This window comes from Schistocerca nitens, chromosome 10 (genome assembly GCF_023898315.1).
Source record: "Schistocerca nitens isolate TAMUIC-IGC-003100 chromosome 10, iqSchNite1.1, whole genome shotgun sequence".
In the NCBI taxonomy this organism is placed as follows: domain Eukaryota; kingdom Metazoa; phylum Arthropoda; class Insecta; order Orthoptera; family Acrididae; genus Schistocerca; species Schistocerca nitens.
In genome coordinates, this window is record NC_064623.1 from 157,469,582 (window position 1) to 157,488,224 (window position 18,643).

The 18,643-nt window shown below is 39.9% G+C and overlaps 1 protein-coding gene across 1 annotated transcript in view; it reads right to left on the reverse strand.

Moving 5' to 3' along the window:
• The window catches only part of LOC126210619 (uncharacterized), a 43,273-nt gene that overhangs the window by 20,043 nt on the left and 4,587 nt on the right, over positions 1–18,643 (reverse strand). Inside the window, exon 2 of the mRNA XM_049939912.1 lies at positions 848–1,001. Within this exon, the coding sequence (XP_049795869.1) occupies positions 848–1,001 (154 nt within the window). The remainder of the gene's footprint in view (positions 1–847; positions 1,002–18,643) is intronic.

Consider the following 18,643-nt stretch of genomic DNA (forward strand, 5'->3'; position numbering starts at 1 on the left):
CTTAGTGACTTCCAATAAACTTTATACATAATTTAATATCTTTTTCCAGCTGATGCACCCCAAAAAATAATGACTTACTTCACTTACTTCAGTTTAGCTGTTCATGCAATGCAACTTCAGAATCAGGTCTGATATTTTAATATATTACTTCCTTACTACTAACTATTTGCAACACATTCTGAAGACAGTCTCCACATGAACCACCAACTGCACTTCCAAATTATGTCATTGTACAATACATAGTTCTGGAGATATGACACTGTGAATATTGAAATGCTTGGAACACAAGCTTTTCTTAAAATGGAGTGCAAATTACCCAGACTATGTTCATCTAGTATTTGATAATGAGAGCACTTAGTGCCTTGCAACAAACTTTAAACATAATTTCAAACCTTTAGTAAACTTTTTTGCTAGTCTATCAGTGAATAATCAGAACCTAATAAAACCAATATAATTATGGTTTTGCATCTTGAACCATACAGATTTCACACATTTAACATAAAATATTTAGCTCATCTGTAAAAAATCAGACTTACGAAGCTGTTTTATACATGTCAGTTCAGTTCTTTGGTGAACTGGGGTGTGTTGGTGCTTACTGTTTAGAATCCAAGGCTTTAACAATAATTTATGGACACCCTGTATGTAAAAATAAAAACAGCCACAGTAAAATGATGTTCAGGCAAGGGGAGAGAAGATGAGGTGGTCAAAAAGCTCACCCCCCCCCATCCTCCCCCTCCCCCCTCTTTCTTCTCTCTCCTCTCTTGTTTTGGAGCTCAGAGTGTGTTCTAGGCTGCTGTTGTGCCCCCCCCCCCTCCCCCCCGTCATGATGGAATGCATCACTACTTACTGAAGGTGAAGCTGATGACGAAGGCAAAAGTGGCCGCCACTTGGTACCGCCCGGAGTAACAGAGCCCACCGATGCCCACAGAACCAAAGACGGTGGTCAATAGGATCAAGACGCTGTCCACCAGCAGCCACGGAGTCAGCCACGAGGAGCGTTCCTGCACATGAGTTAAGGTAAGGTAAGATAGAGTAAGGTATGGCAAAGCTGGCCTCAACTGTAAGGTTGATTTAAAAACTACAGTAATTTACTAAACATGTTCTACTAATTCGGTTGTACCCTTGATATCCTCCAGCCACTGAGCTGACCTGTGCAGGCTGTTGGATGTATTGTCTATTGTGTGAAACTCAGCTCATCCCATCTGTCTTCACAGCCCAAAAGACAGTAAATACTGGAAACCAGGATGATGCCACATTCCTGGACTGCCAGAAGGTGTTCGATACTTTTCATTGTTGCTGCCTAATGACCAAAATATGAGCATCTGGAGTATCAGACCAGCTGTGGTTTGAGTGGTTCCTAGCCAAAACAGAATACAGCATGTCATTTTCAACACAGTGGCATTTTTAAACTAAAATGTATCTGTGAAGGTATGCCAAGGAACTGTTATAGGTTCTTTACTCTTCACAATGTAATATAAGTGACCTGGTGGGTAATGTTAGAAGTACCATCAGGATTTTGTAGATTTTGCTGTTACATACAGAGAAATCTGAATACTAGAAGATCGTAGCAAAATGCAGGAAGACCAACAGATAATTGACACTTGGTGCAGGGAATGGCTGTTGATCATCAACATAAATGAATAGCATAGCATGTTGCACACAAATATAAGGAAAGATCCATTATTGTGTGATTATGTGACTGCAGAAAAATCATTGGAAACAATCACACACATTAAATATCCCTGAATATATGTACAGAGTGATTTAAAGTGGAACAACCACATCAAACTAACTGCAAGTAAGGCAGATGCTAGACAGATTCATTGTAAAAAGCCTCAGAAAGTGTAGTTCACCCATGGAGAAGGCGGCTTACAAAATTAATTTGACAAATACTTGAATACTGCTCTTATGTCTGGAATCTGTTCCATGTAGGACTGATGCAGGAAATAGATAAGTTACGAAGAAGAGCAGCACATTTTGTCACAGGTTTATTTAGTAAGCACTAATGTGTCACATTGATACTTATCCATCTCCAGTGATAGAAGCTGCAAGAGAGGATATGTGTGTGCAGTTTACATGTAAAATTCCAAGAGTGTACATTTCTGTAAGAGTCACTTCCTCCTATATTACTTCTTCATAAGGGGCAATGAAGATAAAATTAGAGAGATTCAAGTTAACAGAGAAGTTACGAACAATTGTTCATTCTGGAGACTGTTCGTGATGAACACAAAAAGAGGGATGTGCAGTGGTACACAAAGTACCTTCAACCACATACCTTAGAGTGCCTTGCAGAGTATAAATGTAGACATAGATGTAGATGTGTACGTAGTTTGGTAGTTCATAGCAAAGTCACACTGCGACAATACATTACATAATAGAAAAAAAGGAAACAAAATATATTTTTATTGGTCTGTATAATGCACTGTAAAGGAACCATTCTAAAAACCAGGATATCTGTGACGTAGAAGTAGTTTGCAGCAACTGGGGAAGATATTAGAAATGCAAGCAATATACACAGCCTAATGTAAAGTGAAGCACTCAGGAGTGGAGAAAGAAACAAAATGAAATGCCACAGATTGAGATATTATTATGGTGATTAAAAAATCAAGTCAAATTTACAAAGAACTTGGAAGTACAAGCTCATTTATTAATGTGATGTTGAAGCTCCTCTTGTCTGGATGTATGTGCTAACTTGGTTGAGAATGGCATCATGAAGCTGTCATACTCTCTCCTGAGGCAAGCTGACTCCCAATTGTTGCAACTGGTCCTCAGTGTCCTGGCACTGGGATGTACTCCGAGCTGGTCCCATGGAGATTTTGCTAATAAAAGGAATACCTCAATGTCACACAGGCAGTTCATAGACACATGTGCTCTGCTTGCACCAGCATTGTCCTGTTGAAAAATGGCATCACAGTAATACAGGAGGATGCCAGATTTCTGAGAAGTACCATGGTGCTGTTGAAGTTCCCTCAAACACCACCAGTCATTATCTGAAGTCATACCCAATGGATCCCCACATCACTAAACCAGGGGTAACACAGGCTGTGCATCCCCAAAACAGTGGAAGAATGGGACCTCCAAAGGTTACTACCATACTGGCAGATGAAGGTCATCCAATGTATCGCAGAACCAAGATTCATTGCAAAATATAGTGATATGCCAATCGCCAGCAGTGCACACTTTCTGGTCACAGCACCATTCCAAATGCAACCATCTGTGTTGTGGCATTACCGTATTTACTCAAATCTAAGCCGCACCTGAAAAATGAGACTCGAAATCAAGGAAAAAAAAAATTCCTGAATCTAAGCCGCACCTGAAATTTGAGACTCGAAATTCAAGGGGAGAGAAAAGTTTTTGGGCCGCACCTCCAAATCGAAACAAAGTTGGTCCATTGTAATATGAGACACAATTTAGGTCGAATGAATGACGATACAGCTACAGTAGTTTGGTTCGAGACGTAAGCTTAGCAGTTAAGCTTTACCAGGTAGCCATTGCTATGTGTCAGGCGCTCCGTCCGTATTTATATGGGTACCCTTCCTTTTTCACGTGCTTTGTCTGGTTTGAATTGATTGCTTATTTTTCTTTGATCTGTTAAGTGCCGTTCTCTTTGTTATAGGTGTATACGTCACTCTAAGCTGAAGATGCATTACTGTACTGTGTCATGCATTGTTTGTCACATTCTGATAATGAGTGTTTACAGCCTGTCGCCACTCGCGGCATGGCTTGCTTTTGTGCGCGCTACTGCCGCTTCTTTTTTAATGAGAGAGAGAGGAATCATCTTATTAGCAAAACAATGGCAAGAAACTGCTATTCGTTGTTACTTACACTGCTGCTTTCTTTGATAATGATCAACAAGAACCAAATAATAGACTGCGTTAGAGATGTTCTGAACGAGAGTTTAGCGAACATTTTTCCCCGTTTGAAAATCTTTGCAGATGCCTCTTTAGTACATTACATTCTGCACAGAAATTAGAGTAATCTTAGATTCAAAAATCTAGTCAATTGCCGTGCTTCATTTCTGACTGTATCACTATTACGCATAAGAATAATAGGAATATAAACATGACATGATATGTATATTCTTCCACGTTTGCTGTTGTCTCACTCTAGTTTCGTACTTTATTAGGCAGACAGAATTTAAATGAGATAGCAGCAAACATGAAAGAATACGTGGCAAAATGTTTATATTCATATTACTCTTATGGTGAAGAGAATACTGCATGTGATTCACAACGCATAAAACTTCATATTAGCAACCTATCTCTTCTCACAGGTGGGAAAAAATTCAGAACATAGAGTTGGCAATACTTGGTTGGGGGGGGGGGGGGGAGGTTGTTTTGGGGAAGGAGACCAGACAGCGAGGTCATCGGTCTGATCAGATTAGGGAAGGACAGGGAAGGATGTCGGCCGTGCTCTTTCAAAGGAACCATTCCGGCATTTGCCTGGAGCGATTTAGGGAAATCACGGAAAACCTAAATCAGGATGGCCGGACGCGGGATTGAACCGTCGTCCTCCCGAATGCGAGTCCAATGTGCTAGCCTAGAGTTGGCCATCTTGACATACATCCCTAACAGTCTTGCCAGTTGGATTTTCGTAGTACATTGAAGCACTGCAACATTCGAAGATGAACAATACGGAATTTGTATTTACTTCGATGGATAATGTATGAAAATGCAGTGGTCAAAACTCGGGGCGGAGGAAAAAAGGCTCGTCTTCCACCTTTTTTTAAATTTATTTACTGACGCAGAGGTTTGGGCGCCAGTATTTATCTTTGTGCCTGCAAAGCATGCCTGTGTAGCGCTACATATATTCGACGGCAGAAGTTAGTTGTGGCGGCAGCTACCAACATTTTTCAGAACTTCCGCTTACTTTGCACTCGATTCTAAGCCGCAGGTGGTTTTTTGGATTACAAAAACCGGAAAAAGAGTGCGGCTTAGATTCGAGTAAATACGGATAATGGTGGCCTATAAATGAGACAGTCGTTCCCTAGTCCAGCTGCTCCTAGTCTTTGACAATGGTGCGTGATAACACAAAATGTTTCAGCAAGTCAATTACTTGTTCTCAGATGTCAGGCAGAGATGTGGAGGGGCTACAATGTGCTTCGTGCACAATATGGTAATCCTACTTTGTAATGGTCAGACATGGTGAATCTTTATGACAAATGTGCCAGCCCTCATGTTCCTGAGCAGTCCAACACTGGGACACTGTCGCAGCCAAATACCCCAAAAATTAGGATATTGCACGATTTGACCAACTGGCCAAATAGAGATCCCCAATTCAAACATCATAAGGTAGTGATTACTTTGTCTCATGCAAGTTTGCATCTCTGTCTCATTCCAAATGATGACTCAACATCTGATGATCTTCATGCCCCTTATATACCCTACCAGGTCTGCTAACAACACTAAACACAAACAGCACTAATGGCATCTGATGGCCAGTTTGTCACAGATAACTGCAGCTCTAATCATTTCTATACCAGAACGTAAGAAGTTACAGTGACATCTGACTATGTCACCCAGGAGATTCACTCTGTTTGCAAGGCAGTGTAGTTTTGAATTGCTTTTGGAAGGAATATTTTTTTTTACAGTTCTGCGCCTTTCAGTTTGTTTGTGTGTGTGTGTGTGTGTGTGTGTGTGTGTGTGTGTGTGTGCATGTGTGTGTGGGCATATGCACGAGATTGGGAAGGACATGGGGTGGGGTGGGGGATGAATCAGAGCAGGGCAGTGAAAGTGAGAATGTACCCAGGGCAGAACTTGAAACTTTTTTCAACTCTCTTGATGCTGTCACACGTGATTACCACTTGCAGATGCTATACAACTTTGGCATGCAGTGTGGAAGCCATGCACCAACTAATGAAGTCAACACACCAATGACCAACTAGTGATGATATGCATTAAATCATTCCTCTTGAAATTCACTAAGAAACATTTAGTTCACCTCAAAGTAATGAGCAACTCTATGAAAATTGAGGCACTGATTGCTGTTAATAGAATGGGCATATTATTACTTACAATTGTTGTTTTGTGATTGGCGACATCAGTTGTTTTCGGTCAAATGGTTCAGAGCTTGCATCTACATACATACTCCACAAGCCACTGTTCATTGTATGGCGGAGGGTACTTTGTATCACTGCTAATCACAATTATCTGTGTGCCTCTGTGTGAGCGTGATCTCCCTCATTTCACATTTGCTGTCTTTATGTGAGACAAATGTCGGAGGCAAAAGCATACCCAGAAAAGATCACTAAAGGAGTGAGTAGGAATCTAACGTTGAGGGTAGTGTACAGTAGAAATCAAGGTGCTAATTTTACATCAGTGCCATACTGGCTTCCTTCCATTCCACTGTAGCCCTGAGAGTATGATGAATCTAAGAATAGTGGCACTTCCTGCTTGTTGACCCATTCTCTCTTACTGAAGCATGTAGAGCTGTAAGGCTAATTGTGACTGAGTACACAATATGAGCATGTTATCTTGTTGCTGTAGTGTAGCAGTGACAAAGTGAAAATGACCAGTTGTCGGGGTCAAAAAATGGTTCAAATGGCTCTGAGCACTATGGGAGTTAACATCTATGGTCATCAGTCCCCTAGAACTTAGAACTACTTAAACCTAACTAACCTAAGGACATCACACAACACCCAGCTATCACGAGGCAGAGAAAATCCCTGACCCCGCCGGGATTTCGGGGTCAGATAGCCACTAACACTGTGTGTTTTGTGAGGTTGTGTGGAGGGTGAAAGATGAAAATTAAGTGATGCAGTGTATACAATCACAGATGTGCTCAATAAGAACAAGAGTGATGTTTGGAAAAGTTTGATGCTATAGTCCACAGTTCAGTTGAAAAACATACTAAGTTTGTTCAGTGCAAAGAAAAGTCTTGTTTATTACACTTCCACCATGAGTAAACAGAAAGCTCTGTCAAATGATAATGTGACACAGAGAAACATTACTGTTATTTCCCTGCCACCAAAAATAGCACTATTTTGTATTCTTTTAGTCAGGGTAACTTGAGTCTAGGGGCAATTGTGAGTTGCATAGCTTATCATTTGCTGCTGCAGCTTTTTCAAAGACTGCTGTAAATCCACCTCAATAATTAATCACCATGTAGAGAATACTCTTCACCCCTGTGTCCTGTTGCCCTGTACTGTAATCATATACTTGGAAATGTATCAAAAGTGACACACAAACACACACACACACACACACACACACACACACACACACACACACACACACACGAAACATGACAACTGTCTTCACCGCTACTGAAATGATGTGCACTTTGCTTGCCAAACTCTGATAGCCATGATTCAACTAACTAATTGATACACAACATCTCATTCCAGATATATTCTGCATACAAAGAATATACAATACAAAGATTTATCTGATTTAATATATGAGTAAAAATGTAATTAAAAATTGACATATCACACCATTGTGACAGTATTGTTACCAATGATGTAAGGAATGCTCTACAAGTGGCAACGTACTACAGACATGTGAAACACAGTCACAATATCAGTTGAAAATGTCTGCTGCACATGACATGCACCATGGAAGAATAATGTTCTGTCAAACATTTTCTGAACAGTGAATTTACAAAAACTATTTAAATCCATTGGCGAATGAAGCCCGAGTGTGGTGTTGCATGACTATTATTGCAGAAAGTGTATGAGTGGATTACAAAGTTTCAAAATGGGATGATTTCTGTGACAGACACTCAGCACCCAAGTTAGACACACTGAAATGTGACACCAGTCTATTGCTCAAGTTGAAGCCACTGCAATGGAAAATCACCATGTGACAGCCACAGATATGAACATTATTCATGGCTCAACACATCACATCTTTTTATAAGCTTTTCTGCAAGTGATATGAGGTAAGTCCTGAACCCTCACACTAAGGATCTCAGAATCACATTGTATCGTTCAGGACTCACCTCACATCTCTTATCCAGATACTGGCTGATATGCTCTGTGAAGAGGCCTTGTATCTCATGTACTTTGTGGCTGAATATTGTGCAACAGTATGATACAAGAATATACGTGTCAGTAAGGTAGATGTTCAGCTCAATGATTCCATGAGAATATTAACAGGTACCTGAAGATCAACTCTTCTATCTTGGCTGTCCGCTCTCTGTAACATTGCTCCACCACATTTGAGATGACAAGAAGCAGTGACCCATGAATGGGAAAAGGTTAATCAGAGATTTTTCCCCAAGGCTACCTGTCCAGGAAATTGTGCTCAGTCCACCCAGCTTGTGTCTCAGGTCAAGGAAACCATTTTGAATAGCCCATGAGGACCAACCACTGAAGATTGAAGATGGGTGGAAAGAGAGACAGAAAAACAAAACCAGCGTACACTGTAATGGCCTTGAAGACTCTCTAAGTATAGTGGGCTGACAACTGCCTAGAAAAACCTTATGTCAACTGAACAGAGTCCGATGTGAACATAAAAGAACTTAAGTCCTTCATGTACAAGTGGGGGACTCTGATTACTCCATTGTGTGAATGTGAAGCTAGGTACCTGATCATTGTCAACATAGTAGGAAGATATCCTAAAAGATGTTTCAGTGAAGACTTGAAGGATATCATCAATGCCTCTCCAAGAACATTAGAATGAATAGACTCTCTTGACATGACTAAGATCAACTGAGACCATAGCTCTTGTATTCCCCTTTTGTATTTCATTGTTTAAATATTGATGTGAATTGTACATGTATATCCATATAATAAATAAATAATAATTCAGGAAGTGCTTAAGTTTTACAAAGTGTCTGCGAGATGGTAGCATGGTATCTCACTTCAGAACTGAAAGAGTGACCCTTTAATGTCTGTGAACAACATTTGTGGGAAGTAGAAAGTGTTGGCTTCTTTGTGAGAATCATTAGAAGAGATAAAACCTGGATGAACTACACCAACCTGAAACAAAGAGAACAAGGCTCCATTCCTCATCACCAAAACCAAGAAGCTTTGGACACAGCCTGCCACAAGGAAGATTTGCTGACTCTCTTTTTGATGACTGAGGCATTGCCTTGGAATGCTGCATGGTTAGGGGAAACACCAACAGTGTGTCACATTCTATCATCTTTGGCTTGCAGTAACACCAAAGTGACATGGACATCTGACTATAGACATCATTTTGCAATATGACAATGTTCATCCTCATACTACATGCTTGCAGCAACTGATGACCCACACTTTGATACTCTGCCCAACCATCATACTCACCAAACCTCACACCAAGTGATTATTATAAGTTTAGACCACTCAAACAGGTGATCAGGAGGAAAGAGTGAAGAAATTTTGTTCAGATGAAGAGGCGTAGCAGGCAGCACATGAGTGTTGCACACATGGCCAAAATATTATTATTATTATTATTATTATTATTATTTTCTTCAGGTGAATCTGTGCACTCCCTACACACTGGATAGGGAGACTATGTCAAAAATTGATACACTTGTACTTCATTTTTGCTCAACAATATTTTTTAAATTAAGGTCTTTGTTTGATGATCCCTTGTAAGATAATATTAAGTGCATTGATTGACAGGAAGACTATGTCGAAAAATGATACTCTCGTGCTCCACTTCTGCTCAACACCAAAAATTAAAAAAAAAGTAAAGTCTTTATTTGATGCATCTTGTAAAATAATACTACACTAGGAAGCAGTGAAGTGCCGGCTGATAGGAGTAGATCAGTTCTTCCAGCTCTCATCTACCCTCTATTTGTAAGTGCCAATAAGAAAGTCTTTGGTACAGACCACTATGATGCATGACTAAGCAGACATTGTTGCCACAGTGTCACTTCTGCTGCAGTTGGTTTCAAGGTAACACCATAAGAAGCAATGGCTAGTAAACGAACACTTGTCATTAACAGTTTATGTAGCAATACTGCACTTCATTCATGCTGGTGCTGCCACGGCTATGCAGCTTTGTTGCTACACATCACCCAGCATTCATTTGTAAGCACGCTGCTTGGAAATGTAACTTTGTGAAGAGGGCAGTGATTTTCATTTGGTAATATTGCTATTTTTGTTTGCAAGTAAAGATGATAGAGTTTCAAGACACACAGAGCCAAACGAAGGGAGTTGTGTACAGCATATACAAATTTCTTTACAATCTTAAAAACAATGTTAGGAAAGATTGCAACATTAAAGGTGTGTGGTGTTTCACCACAAAATGTACAGATAATATTCACAGAGGCACAGGCAATGAAAACCTGTGGTCAAGAAGTGAATTTGAACCTATGAGAAAATACATTAGTGGAAGCAGAACTGTGACTGATTTTGGACAATTTACAGATAGGCATTGTTCATCATATTGTATTGGAATTTTTTGATTGTGCCGAGTATCCTACAAGGAAAAATGTAGCAGATGTTTTAAACAAGAGCCATTTGAGAGGAAGAAGTCTGAAATATTTGAAGTTAAGTTACAGAAAATGCAGTGATGGAAGATACATTGTGATGAAGAGATCCAACATTGCATCACCTAGGACTACTTTTCTGAGAAAAACATGCACCATGAAAGAAAATCATGGATACCCAATTATTTAACTCAATGAGACCTGACTTGTCAGAATCATGGCAGAAGCACATGTGGCAGGATTTAAAGGGCAATGGCAGGTTGAAAGTGCCAACCGGCAAATGATACTGTTAGATAGGATTATGCAACTATGGCTTTACCAAATGTACAATGGTAATAATCACATCTAGCAAATCCAATGATTATCATGGAGAAATGAGTAGTGATTTATTTAAACACTGGTTTATAAGAGGGTTTTGTGGCTAACATGGATAACACCATTTATGAATCAAACAAAAAAGGTGGAAATGCCAAATTCAGTTACTAAGAAGGAAGAAATTGCATAGTGACTAGAAGAGAAAAGTATATCAACTTCAGGTAGAGATGCTGGAGAAAGTCAGCAGCCACAAACACCTTCATAATCAACATGAAGCTGAGCTTAGCACCAGAAATGGGCCACGATGTTGTGAAGCTGCCCACTTACCATTGCCAATACATCTCAAAAGGAAATGTGTGGGCCCTAGTGAAAGGAAACATCACATTCAGAAATTCCACAGTGAGAATGAAAGCAGTGTAGAATTCACTTGAAGAAGCAAATGATGATGTCACAATGGAAGGTGCCACACAAATAACCTGCAATAAAATTACTTTCTGAAGGAAGGCATCCAGGAAAATTCATTGAAATAACTGTTGTCATCGCAAATGATTCCTCAGATAGTGAGTCACTCAAAAAGAAATAAACTGTGTTAAATATTATGTTTCCTGTTCTTTCCCCTCCTGAAAGCTGTTTCTCATTCTGCTTGCTTTCCTGTCATCATCTTTTCCCTCTCTCCTCCCAAAAATTTATTAGTACAAGGCAGACCAACCACCAGGCTTACACTATCTGTGCTGGCATATTTGTTGGTGTTACTTATGGGGAACTGATGACTTATGTTTTCAGTTTTTTACTCAGGATAGAACTAACAAACAAAGTTAAGAAATGCTTAAATGTTCAAGTAATCAAAACTGAAATACCTCTACAATTTAACAGATGGCTAGCATAGTTATTTTCTACACATTTTCTTGGTGTATGGCAGCCCTTAGGATTATAAAATGTTTATTGGAATGTGCTATCTACTGATTTTGGGTTATCATATCATTTTCAAGGAAGTGCCTTTTAATGCACCAAATGGCATTACCTGATGGCACAGTTTTCCGAGTTCAACTCAACACGTGCAAGCAGAAGGCTTCTGACTGGTGGCAAGTGAGATGTCTGAAGAGGATGTAAGTCATGGGAAGTGTGCAGAAAAGTTGGAGGGGATGCCTTCTACACAAACCCTCCAACTGCCACTTTTTCTGCTTCCTAGCACAGTTGATTCTAAGACTTTTGTGTATGAGGGTGGAATGAAAAGTAATGTGTCCACCTTCAGTAATTGGGTTTGGATGGGAATATTTTAATAAATCAAATGTGGAAATAACACTTAGAATGTGATCTTTAATTACCAGTATTCACTTTTCCACCTAATCACCAGCCAATTGGATACATTGTTGCCAATGATGAACAAGTTTTCTGAAGCCGTCATGGAAGAAGTCGACACTCTGTTTCCGCAGCCACAGTCTCAAAGTTCTCTCAATGTCTTCATCATAAGAATAATGATGTCCATGCAGATCACCTTTCATTATTGGGAACAGATGGAAGTCAGATGGTGCTAAGTCTGGACTGTATGGAGGATGATTCAGTCTCTGAAGTTCTGCTATGGTTGCACTTGAAGTGTGTGGTTTGGCACTGTCAACTGCAGGAAAGCATTTCCCTTTTCCTTTCAGACCCTTGTTAGCCATCATTTCAGAGTTCACAGTGTTGTGATGTAATGCTCTGAATTTATTGATGTTCCACAATCAAGGCAATCAACATGGATAACACCATCTGCATCCCAGAACACTGTGGCCATGATTTTTCCAGCTGAGGGCTGCGTCTTGAATTTCTTTTTCTGGGGCGAGTCTTTGTGTTGATGTTCCATAGACTGTCGTTTCGTCTCTGGGTCATAATGGTGTACCCATGTTTCGTCTCCTGTCACAACTGAATGGAGAAAGGTGTCACCTTCATTCTCATAACACGAGAGGAGTTCCTGATAAATTTCAAGTCTGTGCACTGTCATTTCAGGAATCGGCATCCGGGATACCCATCATGCACAGATCTTCCAATAGCCAAGCAAAGCAATAATGTGACCCACATGTCCTTGTGAAATGCCAATTGTGCTTGCAATTTCTCTCTGAGTCAGGGCCGGGGCAAGCCCAAGTGCCGCTCTGTGCAAGCTGCTAATTTTATTTAAACAAATCTGTAGTAAATGTCAGCAATCAATCGCAATTTTTGTTTTTACTTTTCAGATCTACCTAGGTTTCGGCCACTGAGTGGCCAGTCTCAAAGCTTTTAATATGTACTTACATCTAAAAAACGTCATGTTTACAGTTACATTCAGCATGAAGGTATGGATGTAAACATAACTTAAAACATTGAGAATAGCCACACTGTGCCCAAAATGTGTATAGATCTGGAAAATAAAAACAAAAATTGCGACTGATTGGTGACATTCTCTACAGATTTGTACAAAACAGTTGCTGGACACCAGCTCAAAAATGGAGTCAAACCTGATTGAAGAAATCTAGCTAATTTTAATAAACCTTATGAATTTACAGAAATGTTCAAATGTGTGTGAAATAAGCTTACACACTACTTAACCTAAATTATCCTAAGGACAAACAAACACACCCATGCCTGAGGGAGGACTCAAACCTCCGCTGGGACCAGCCGCACAGTCCATGACTGCAGTGCCTTAGACTGCTCGGCTAATCCTATGTGGTATGAACCTACAGTTAACGTAAATAAACATTTTTCAATGGTTGTGAACAAATAATGTATTCAACGGAAAACAAAATATATTTACAATTTAATGATAATTTGGTTTGAAGAATAATATTTACAATAACTATTTGATGTTGAACAAAATAAGAAACAACACAGTAAATAACCAAGACACTGATCATAGTATAAAAATTAAAAAAAATACTAGAGAAATCGAACCTTCCTGGCTTTTGCTTGTGCAAACTCTTTCACACGATCCATGTAATTTAAGTCCTCTGCAAGCTCGTGCTCAATTGATATTGTTCCAAGATCATTCAAATGTGTTTGGCTCATCATTGATAGGAGGCATGTCTTTATCAATTTCAGTGTTGAGAAACTCCTCTCTCTACTCACAACTGTCACTGGGAGTGTTAGGAGAATTCTCAGAGCAATGTTAACATTAGGGCAAAAATTATGTCTTGCTATAAACTTCAGAGTCTCTTTTGGACCTATTCCAGGTTTCAACAATGTTGAAAGCACTTTTAGTTCTTCTCTCAACTCCAGTGCATCAATGTCGCTTGACTCATGATCTTGCAAAATGGCTGCAAGGTTTCTACACTTTGTGTCCAGGCTGTCAGGAGGTGCATTCTTCAGCTCGCCAATGTCATAGAGAAAATCAAAATAATCACAATCAGATTTCAGTTGATTGAATCTCTCATCCAAAGATGTGGTTACTATATCTAAAAGAAAATAGTAGAATTCAATCTTGTAATGTTTTGTTGGGTCATCTGTTATCTCATCCCTTCCTTCATAGGTAAAGTGTATTGGCTTCTTACTTCATCACCGGGAAACACTTATCTGTGGTAACGTTAGATCTTCTGGCTCTAATTCTGTAGCCAGTTCTTTGGAATCCATCGAGAAAGACACAAACTTTTCTTCTGTTCTGCAGATCTCAAAATACGCTTTCGTTTTTTCAAGCATTTCCACGGCCTCAGAAACATTTATGCCAGTGGTCTGGAGGGTCTTACTGACTACACTGATGTGAAGCAGAATGTTGTACCAGATTACAAGAGAAGTGAGAAAGGTGTAATTTTTTTATTTGATTCACAAGTGATGTTGCTTTGTGAGCGGTCATGCCATTGAATTCTTCTGATATCTGAACCAGTGCATCATAAACGCCTTCAATTTGAAACCTCAGGGGAGTAAGTGCATCAATGCGACTTTCCCACCTAGTATTGCTCAGTGGATTCAGCAACAGGTTAGGCAGATACTTCTTCAAGACATCCCAACATCAAACAGAGGATGAGAAGAAGTCATACAAGCTTTTCACTGTCGAAAACATGGAAACAGTATATTTAGAAGACATAGTAGCATCGTTTGCAACAAGATTCAATGAGTGACTGCTACACGGTACATAAAATGCTCTCTTGTTCATATATGAAATTCTTTTTTGGAGACCAGACTTCTTTCCTTTCATGTTTGCTCCATTGTCGTATCCTTGCCCTCACATATTACACATCAGGATTTTTGTATCTTCCAAGAACTTGAGTACTACCTGCGTCAAAGTGGAGCTTGAAGAATCGGGCACTGGAAGAAAATGCTCCCGAATTCAGACATCATATACCCCGTCGAGTCTTGTCTCCTGGACGAAATGTACCACAACTGTCATCTGCTCAACTTTTGAAATATCTGGTGTGCTGTCCAGAATTATACTGCAATACTTTGCAGATTTCATCATTAATAGAATGTTGTTGGTTATAGATGATCCAATAAGATGAATTATTTCATTCTGTGTTTCTGTTTCAAGCTAATGATGATCCTTGTTCTCACCTTGCTTTGTTCTGTGCAGGTGCTCCACCATCACAGTGTCGAACTTTCCGAATAATTCAACGAGTTTCAAGAAGTTTCATTTGTCAGGCTGAAAGAGAGTATCTGTACTTCCTCTCAAAGAAAGACATTGCCAACCTAGGAAATGAATTATTGCTATTAAGTGCTCAAGAACATTTTTCCAATGATCGCTTTCAGTATTCAGAAGCCTTTGATGATGGGAGTTGATAGTTCGTGACTTTTTCAGTTCCTCGGAATTCACGATCCACTTTTTATGTGAATTCAAATGCTCAGTAGACTTCCTATGACTTTCAAGATATGAAGCAGGGTGCTGCCACTGCTTATACTGTTCTTTGCAATTTTTACTGTAGATGACGAAAAAAGTTTGCAACAAAAGCAGAACACAGCACCCGTGCTCTCTGAGTACACCAACCAATGTCTATCTGCTTCTTCTAAATTCTTAAAAGAATAGCTGTAGTGCACAGGGCTGAAACGATGGTTGTCTGAGTTTTTAGGACATTCTTCAGCTTCCTTAATGCGCTCGGGAGGGCCTTGCATGATCAAAGTCATTCGAATGTATTCGGTAATAATTTCCGACCATCTTCTGGGATATGAGTCAATTGTGTCTTCCAGTTTATGCTCGCCTTCAATCCCTTCTCTGGTGGTGAGTATCTCAGCTGATGTTCCTCCGGTATTTTTTGAATCGGGTTGCTTAATTTCAGTTCTGCCTGATGTTTCAATCTTGGAGCTTGCATCACAAAGCAGGTCTTGAGTCCAGATGAGGTCTGTTGAACGTGTTGTGGATGGCCCACCATCAGCATTGCTACTGTATGTGCTGGTCACAGTACTGTGTTCGTCAATTCTCTGGTCATGTCCTGAAGATGAAGATGTAGCTGCAGTAGTTCCACTAGTTTCTGTACTTTCAGGATCTATTTTTCCACCCTTGCTGCTGCTAGTTCACTCTCTTTGGCTTGAAATATCGTTGTAGTGCATCCTTTTGCTTCTTATCATCATCTTCCTTCAGCACCCGTCTTTTCCTATAGAACCTGCCACACAGTCTTTTTCTACCATCGAACATGTTTCGATACAGCCTGTAAAGAACAATTAATTGAAACTAACTGTTAATGTCAGCGTACTAACTTTATTTGCAACACACTTCGCAGACAACTTCCTGATATTCTGCTGCACCTAAATGGAAAATTATATTACTGTAGGATACACTGTTCAGGAGATGAAGTCATAAGAATTGATCCACGTGAAATTGAATTTCAGGCCAAATTTCATTACAGACGCAGGTGAATCTGTCAAAGAGTGAGCCGGAAGAAAATGGAGAGAGGAAGAATAAGGAGATGGAGTAACATGTTGTTATTGTTGTGGTCTTCAGTCCTGAGACTGGTTTGATGCAGCTCTCCATGCTACTCTATCCTGTGCAAGCTCCTTCATCTCCCAGTACCTACTGCAACCTACATCCTTCTGAATCTGCTTAGTGTATTCATCTCTTGGTCTCCCTCTACGATTTTTACCCTCCACACTGCCCTCCAATGCTAAATTTGTGATCCCTTGATGCCTCAGGACATGTCCTACCAACCGATCCCTTCTTCTAGTCAAGTTCTGCCACAAACTTCTTTTCTCCCCAATCCTATTCAATAACTCCTCATTAGTTATGTGATCTACCCACCTAATCTTCAACATTCTTCTGTAGCACCACATTTTGAAAGTTTCTCTTCTCTTCTTGTCCAAACTATTTATTGTCCATGTTTCACTTCCATACATGGCTACACTCCATACAAATACTTTCAGAAACGACTTCCTGACACTTAAATCTATACTCGATGTTAACAAATTTCTCTTCTTCAGAAATGCTTTCCTTGCCATTGGCAGTCTACATTTTATATCCTCTCTACTTCGGCCATCATCAGTTATTTTGCTCCCCAAATAGCAAAACTCCTTTACTACTTTAAGTGTCTCATTTCCTAATCTAATTCGCTCAGCATCACCCGACTTAATTCGACTACATTCCATTATAATCATTTTGCTTTTGTTGATGTTCATCTTATATCCTCCTTTCAAGACACTGTCCATTCCATTCAACTGCTCTTCCAAGTCCTTTGCTGTCTCTGACAGAATTGCAATGTCATCGGCGAACCTCAAAGTTTTTGTTTCTTCTCCCTGGATTTTAATACCTACTCCAAACTTTTCTTTTGTTTCCTTTACTGCCTGCTCAATATACAGATTGAATAACATCGGGGAGAGGCTACAACCCTGTCTTACTCCCTTCCCAACCACTGCTTGCCTTTCACGCCCCTCGACTCTTATAACTGCCATCTGGTTTCTGTACAAATTGTAAATAGCCTTTTGCTCCCTGTATTTTACCCCTGCCACCTTCAGAATTTGAAAGAGAGTATTCCAGTCAACATTGCCAAAAGCTTTCTCTAAGTCTACAAATGCTAGAAATGTAGGTTTGCCTTTCCTTAATCTTTCTTCTAAGATAAGTCGTAAGGTCAGTATTGCCTCACGTGTTCCAACATTTCTACGGTATCCAAACTGATCTTCCCCAAGGTCGGCTTCTACCAGTTTTTCCATTCGCCTGTAAAGAATTCGCGTCAGTATTTTGCAGCTGTGACTTATTAAACTGATAGTTCGGTAATTTTCACATCTGTCAGCACCTTTTTTTTTTGGGATTGGAATTATTATATTCTTCTTGAAGTCTGAGGGTATTTTGCCTGTCTCATACATCTTGTTCACCACATGCTAGAGTTTTGTCAGGACTGGCTATCCCAAGGCTGTCAGTAGTTCTAATGGAATGTTGTCCTCTCCCGGGGCCTTGTTTCGACTCAGGTCTTTCAGTGCTCTGTCAAACTCTTCACGCAGTATCGTTTCTCCATTTCCTCTTCCTCTACACCCTCTTCCATTTCCATAATATTGTCCTCAAGTACATCGCCCTTGTATAGACCCTCTATATACTCCTTCCACCTTTCTGCCTTCCCTTCTTTGCTTAGAACTGGGTTTCCATCTGAGCTCTTGATATTCATACAAGTGGTTCTCTTTTCTCCAAAGGTCTCTTTAATTTTCCTGTAGGCAGTATCTACCTTACCCCTAGTGAGATAAGCCTTTACATCCTTATATTTGTCCTGTAGCCATGCCTGCTTAGCCATTTTGCAGTTCCTGTCGATCTCATTTTTGAGACGTTTGTATTCCTTTTTGCCTGCTTCATTTACTGCATTTTTATATTTTCTCCTTTCATCAATTAAATTCAATATTTCTTCTGTTACCCAATGATTTCTACTAGCACTCGTCTTTTTACCTACTAGATCCTCAGCTGCCTTCACTACTTCATTTCTCAATGCTACCCATTCTTCTTCTACTGTATTTCTTTCCCCCATTCCTGTCAATTGTTCCCTTATGCTGTCCCTGAAACTCTGTACAACCTCTGGTTTAGTCAATTTATCCAGGTCCCATCTCCTTAAATTACCAC